The sequence below is a fragment of the Arachis ipaensis genome, chromosome B08, assembly GCF_000816755.2.
Source record: "Arachis ipaensis cultivar K30076 chromosome B08, Araip1.1, whole genome shotgun sequence".
NCBI lineage: Eukaryota > Viridiplantae > Streptophyta > Magnoliopsida > Fabales > Fabaceae > Arachis > Arachis ipaensis.
In genome coordinates, this window is record NC_029792.2 from 126,722,795 (window position 1) to 126,729,005 (window position 6,211).

The 6,211-nt window shown below is 34.8% G+C and overlaps 2 protein-coding genes across 3 annotated transcripts in view; one reads left to right on the forward strand and one right to left on the reverse strand.

The window, feature by feature from the left end:
* Positions 1-1,768, forward strand: part of LOC107612564 (lipase-like PAD4) — a 37,546-nt gene extending 35,778 nt beyond the window's left edge. For both annotated transcript variants that reach the window (XM_021110102.1, XM_016314245.2), the window contains exons 4-5: positions 37-756; positions 842-1,768. In XM_021110102.1, coding sequence (XP_020965761.1) covers positions 37-756; positions 842-1,654 — 1,533 coding nt within the window. In that variant the 3' untranslated portion in view covers positions 1,655-1,768. The remainder of the gene's footprint in view (positions 1-36; positions 757-841) is intronic.
* LOC107612565 (amino-acid permease BAT1 homolog) lies at positions 1,850-5,855 on the reverse strand. Its single transcript, XM_016314246.2, has 7 exons — positions 5,472-5,855; positions 4,933-5,115; positions 4,364-4,483; positions 4,056-4,247; positions 3,215-3,520; positions 2,770-2,952; positions 1,850-2,414 (listed from the first exon to the last, which is right to left on the reverse strand). The coding sequence occupies exons 1-7, from the start codon at positions 5,562-5,564 to the stop codon at positions 1,923-1,925; spliced, it is 1,569 nt and encodes a 522-aa protein (XP_016169732.1). The 5' UTR covers positions 5,565-5,855; the 3' UTR covers positions 1,850-1,922.

The following is a 6,211-nucleotide window of genomic DNA, read 5'->3' on the forward strand; positions in this document are numbered from 1 at the left end:
AGCCAACTAAGAATTCAAAGTTAATGTTAATTTCAGATGTTGCCAATTATGAGAAACAGCAAAACCAAATCAATTGTTATTACAGGCCATTCCATAGGAGGAGCCATAGCTTCTCTATGCAGCCTTTGGCTTTTGGCATATCTCCAACACATATCTTCTTCTATCTCAGTTCTTTGCATAACTTTCGGTTCACCAATGCTTGGGAATCAGTCATTTTCCAATGCCATTCTCAAAGAAAGATGGGGTGCCAACTTCATTCACATGGTAACAAAGCATGACATCATGCCAAGGATTCTCTTTGCACCTACAATGCCTCACATTGCTCAACTCAATTCCTTGCTTCAATTTTGGCAATTTTCTATGGCTAATCCAAGCTCTCTTGGGAACCTTGCGATGCAAGTAACTGACGGGGACAAAGCTGAGTTGTTCAGCTTTGTCACGACTTACTTGCATCATGCAGCTACCCAAGAGGGAGTCGAAGGGTTCTTTCGTCCCTTTGGGAGCTTCCTTTTTGTTTCGGACGAAGGAGCAGTGTGTGTGGAGAGTTCTGCCGCAGTTATAAAGATGATGCACTTGATGTTTGTAACAAGTTCTCCAGATTCTAGTATTGAAGATCATCTAAAGTATGGAGATTATGTCAATAAATTGTCATTGCAATTCTTGAGCAAGAAATTGTCATTGCAAGGGATTGTTCCTAATTGTAGCTATGAAGCAGGGCTTGAATTGGCACTCCACTCTTCAGGGATAACAAGACAGGTAAAAAACATTTTTTCCTTTCATTGATAGTTTGCATTGGAAGAAAGTGGTTTAACTGAACAATTACCTTTTTTTCAACTGATAGCAACCGGCTTTCGAGCCGGCCAAGGAGTGCCTTAAGGAGGCTAGGAGAGCAGGTCCATCGCCGGCGCTGAAGGCTGCTCGGCTTGCAATTACCTTATCCAAATTTGTACCTTACAGGGCAGAAATAGAATGTTACAAAGCTTGGTGTGATCAACAGAGTGATCAAATGGGATACTATGATTTGTTCAAGAGGAGAGGCTCTTCAAAAAGGGAAATGAAGGTCAACATGAACCGTATCAAGCTTGCAAGGTTCTGGAACAATGTGGTTGACATGCTGGAGAGGAATGAGCTGCCTTATGACTTTGAGTTGCGAGCAAAATGGATCAACGCTTCGCATTTTTATAAGCTGCTTGTAGAGCCATTGGACATTGCTGAGTATTATGGCAAAGGGAAGCAGAAAACAAATGGACATTACATAAAACATGGCAGGGAGAAGAGGTATGAGATTTTTGATAGGTGGTGGAAGGATAGTGTGGCTGCTAAGGAAGAAAATAGTGAGAGGAGCAAGTTTGCGAGTTTGACGCAAGATTCGTGCTTTTGGGCGAGGGTGGAGGAAGCCAGAGATTGCTTGGATAGTATTAGAAGTGAGAGTGATACAACCAAGCTTGCTTTGTTGTGGCAAAGCATTGACAAGTTTGAGAAATACTCAATGGAACTTATTGAAAATAAGGAAGTGTCTCTTGATGTTCTTGCTAAGAACTCAAGCTATAGTATATGGTTGGAAGATTTAAGAGAACTGAGAGAATTGAAAACTAAGGAGAAGAAGTTTTCAAACCACTTCAACCCTTTTATGGATGGGGAAGTAATTCCTTAGTACTTTTTTCTTTTTAAGGGAATAAATGACTTTAGAATTTTGTAATATATGTCTTATAAATGGAACCATAAGACTATTTTATCTATCAGATACCAATCTTTACCTTTGATCTGCACAATTCAACATTTTTTAAGTAACATGGTAGTTTTCAACAATATTGTTGACCACAGAGTAAGTACAAGTCAAAGCAGCACATTGAGGAACCAAAAAATGAATGGTAAAATTCCATCTATTATAGTATTGTTCTTCAAACTTGTGAGGAATTACATTAAACCTTACCATTTTGCGTATCAATGTTCCTAACTGGTCCCTTAAACCATTTTCTTGCATCTACAACCCACCAAAGCATTATAAGGCCTAAAACTACACCCAAAGCAACTGGTGCATAATTGAAAGTATCCCAAGTTATAGGGTACAATGTTGGCAAAAGGAACACAGAACAAGTGTAACAAATCCACAGAAATGCAATCAAGCAAATTGGTCTTCCAGCTTTTCCTAAGTAAAAGGGTCCAGGCTTGAAGTTCTTTTCAGGCATAACCATTCTTGCAAATATTGGAACTGCATAGCCACCAACCCATCCGATTGTGCATATCGAAGTTATGGCAGTGAAAACTACATTGACCTTTAGGATTGGGAGGCCAAGAAGGATGCAGATTCCTGCACAAAGCCATACAGCGTTCGAGGGAACCTTGCGCTTCGGGTGTAGCTTTCGCCATAAGGACGAAAATGGGACTCCATTGTCTCTAGACAAAGCATAAACCTGAAAAATTGTTTTGAGATACACCATAATAATGGTTAGGACTATGAAGGGATAAAGTACTTCATTTTTTTCCAGAACATTATGACTCAAATCTAAAGAAGAAAACAAAAAAGTTCTAATACTTGCTTCGCTTGCAATCCAAGATATTGCTAACTAAAGGAGAAATTCCAAGATTCTTCTATAAAAAATACTATTTAAGATAAGAGTTTAAGTCAGTGGCGCGCTACATCTTAAATATCATTCTCTTATTGATTGTAACCATATCCATATTTTCTTGTAAATTGATTTGTGCAAGCTTGTGATACCATGCAGGTTTCCGAATCAAACAAACAAAAAGAGGAAGTGTCATACTTACAACTCTAGCAGCACTTGTAGTGATTGAAAGTCCACCAAAAAAGAATGAACCCCAAATGATAAATAGTAGAATGATTGCTCCAATAGAATTGTGATATCTTCCATGGAATGCATCATAGAGTATTTGTGCTGGCACAAATACTCCAGCAGTCTCATTGTTTGTATCATAAAGGTAACTGAAATTCTGAAGAGAATAGAAAAGTTGCTGTTACTATCATCCTTTGTATTAAATCCTGTATGGTTTATTCTAAATCAACAAGAGATAAGACAACTTAAAATTACTATCAAGTCCCTCACACAACAGGCATAACAAAATAAAGGAAGAAAGAAAAAAAAAAAACAAAAGCAGTGTCTCTCTCTTGTATATGTAAATAGGTCAACTAAATTATATGTTCATGATGCTTGTTACTACTAGATTGAAGTTGGGTATATATAGATAGATATACCTGAATGCTGAATGTAAGTGCAAGAATATAAGCCCAACCAAAGACTGAAATCATGCCAATGCTGCCAAGTATGGCAATAGGTCCATTCTTGTCAGCACCTTTGGTTTCTTCAGTTAAATGTGCTGCAGCATCATATCCAAAGAGGGAATACTGGCTCACAAGAAATGCAAGAATCACAGCATATGGTTTGCTTGTAATTCCAGTTGATTCAGGTGCCAACTCCAAGTGTGTGAATACATATGAAGCAGATTGTGTAGTAAGTGATACCAGAGGTAGCATGATCACAATCACTATTCCCCCAATAAGCTGATACCAAAAATAAAATAAATGAGTGATTTTACTCTTAATATACCATGAAAATCTCTTAACTTTAATTTATAGTACATGAAGCTTCATTTGTTTATAACATGCAAATCTAGAAGTAGATTTAGGCTTTAATCAAATTGAGAGTGTGTACAACTTTTTTTTAAAAGTAGTTGTTAAGTTTTAGAACAATACTTTGAGGCAAAACAATAAGTATAAATAGAATTAGCTCCTTATTTGTTCATTAACACAGAGGCACAAAAATTATTAAAAGCTTTAGTTTTGAGAATATGGGCTTTAGACAGAAAAAAGAGACAACTAGAGAGAGAGAGAGAATGGATAATATCGGTATAAAGAATACATATATTTATATACAAATATATAATGACTGATTTTGGTAACTGATTTTTTGTGTGCACATAATATTTTTGTACTATGAAATAGTATAATAGAAAATCCCTAATCCTATCCAGATGAGGAAACAATCATAAATGGTAAAAATAAAATTTTTAAAATATAACAAACATGCTTAAAGTACCTGCCACCATATTGAAATCATATCTATCAAGGCAATCACTTCCAATGCAAATGTGTTGAGAGCTGCCCATATGACAGTTAAGCCAATATACATACACAAGAATAACCATTTTGGAGCAAAGTACCCTCCACCTTTATGTGTTCCTGTTGAGAGTAAGATTATACTCTGCAATGTTTGTGATCCTGCATATGCCTGTTTTTCAACCATGAAAACATTCAGTTACAAATGTAAAACATTCTGTAATATTATATTTATATAGTCTTTGAGTAGAAACTTCAAATTTCTTCAACCAAAGTGCAATTAAATACCTGAGTTCCAATCCCAGCAATAAGTCCTATGGTCTCAAGCCAAGCACAGCACCATGAAGAAAATGGTCCCCATTTCGGACCGGCTAAATGCGCAGCCCAAAAGTACAAAGAGCCAGTTGTCTGTTGTATTGCATTTAAGTGAAAGTTAGTTTTTGTGAACTAATTTGCAATGACAGATGCAGAAAATTTTAGAAATGAAGGCAAATATAATGCATACACTCTTGATTTCATTACAAAACATATTTAATTTGTTCAAACATAATTGATTAAGTTCCAAATTTGAAATTGGGAAAAGCATGATCTTTAAGCCAATGATACCAGTAGAAACCAGATTTTATCAATCTCAAACCAACCTTAACAAACTGAGAAATTATGTATCTTCATAATAGTTTCTCTTAAGCATATTTCTTAACACTAAATGAAGAAGAAAAAATTGTCACTATTTAACATTTCAAGAAGTTGAAAGTATCTATTTTTTTACTTCATTATAGGATTTTAGAATATCCAAGATGCTATATCATTCATTACAAGACAGAAATAATACCAAATTGAAGAATGAAGTTACAAACCGGGAAAGATGAACAAATCTCAGCCATTGCAATCCCAACAAACCAAGTGAAGAAAGAAACCACCACCCATCCCCATACAAGAGATGCAGGCCCTGCATATTGAAGGCTGGAACCATATAGAGGAGTGATTCCTGTGAATAGGGTCATTGTTGAAAATGATATTGCCAGTGTTTTGAACATAGTCTGCACCATAAATTGGACAACATTCAACACACTTATTAACCTTTTTCTCTAAATCATGGAGAGTTAATATTACAATAATAAAACATCAAATGAAAAAGGAGTTTACAAATAGGGAAATACTAAAAAGAAAAAAAAAATTCTGTATCTCAGATTACTTTTGTGATAAGATGATAAGATCATGCATAATATTAAAAATTCTATCACAAAAAATCCTTGTTACCCCAGAATTTCATCATAAGGGCAAAAAAAGAAAATTACAAATAAAAACATCTACACATAATTCAAGCTTCTCCGAAATCTATTTTGAAAAAAGAAAAAGTAGGATCAAGAATATTCAAGAAGATGAAATAACTAACCATTTCTCTTCTAAGTTCTTGCTTGTAACCAAGCTCATTGAGCCTCTTCTCTGCTGCATCCATAGTTGTGTCTCCTGTGAATTCAGACCCCATTGAACCCGGGTTTCTGTATGTTGAGGGGTGTCCTTTCTGAACTCAATAAGAACAAAAACAAAGGCAAAATGATCTTGCAACAGAGTTCATAAATATAAAGAATAAAAGAATAATAAAAAGAATGAAATGGGTTAGTAAATGAGGTTTGACTAGTCCCTCCACTGTTGTAGCTGAAAGTTTCAAACTTCTTTATCTTTGCCTTAAGAATTTCAAACGAAACAAACTATAGTAGTAGTTGCAATGTTTGAATTTTATCCGATATTTTCTCATGATTAGTCTCTACTCATGCATCACCCTTTACTCTCATTACACGAACACTCAATAATAAGCTATCATGCACCGACACGGACACGGGACACGACACGATACGCGAATTTTAAAATTTTATATGATACTATTTTTTAAATAAATTATAATGATTTTTTATATTTTATTACTGTTAAAATATAAAATAATTTTAACTGTTTTTAATGTCTTTTTTTAACTATATAAAAGTATCTAAAATATTTTTTGTTTTAATAAATTATAATATATATTATTTCTAAACTCATTTCAACAATATATATTAAGAACAAGGCTGGATATGCGGACACGTGATGATATTTAGGTGTGTCCAGGCGTGTTCGGAGAAGAATTTTTTATTTTTT

Coding starts and splice junctions, on each gene's coding strand:
- LOC107612565 (XM_016314246.2), bottom strand. CDS start 5,564: ATGGGGTCTGAATTCACAGGAGACACAACTATGGATGCAGCAGAGAAG. Junction 4,248..4,363: donor TTGCTGGGATTGGAACTCAG/GTATTTAATTGC, acceptor GTTGAAAAACAG/GCATATGCAGGATCACAAAC. Junction 2,953..3,214: donor CACTTACATTCAGCATTCAG/GTATATCTATCT, acceptor TATTCTCTTCAG/AATTTCAGTTACCTTTATGA.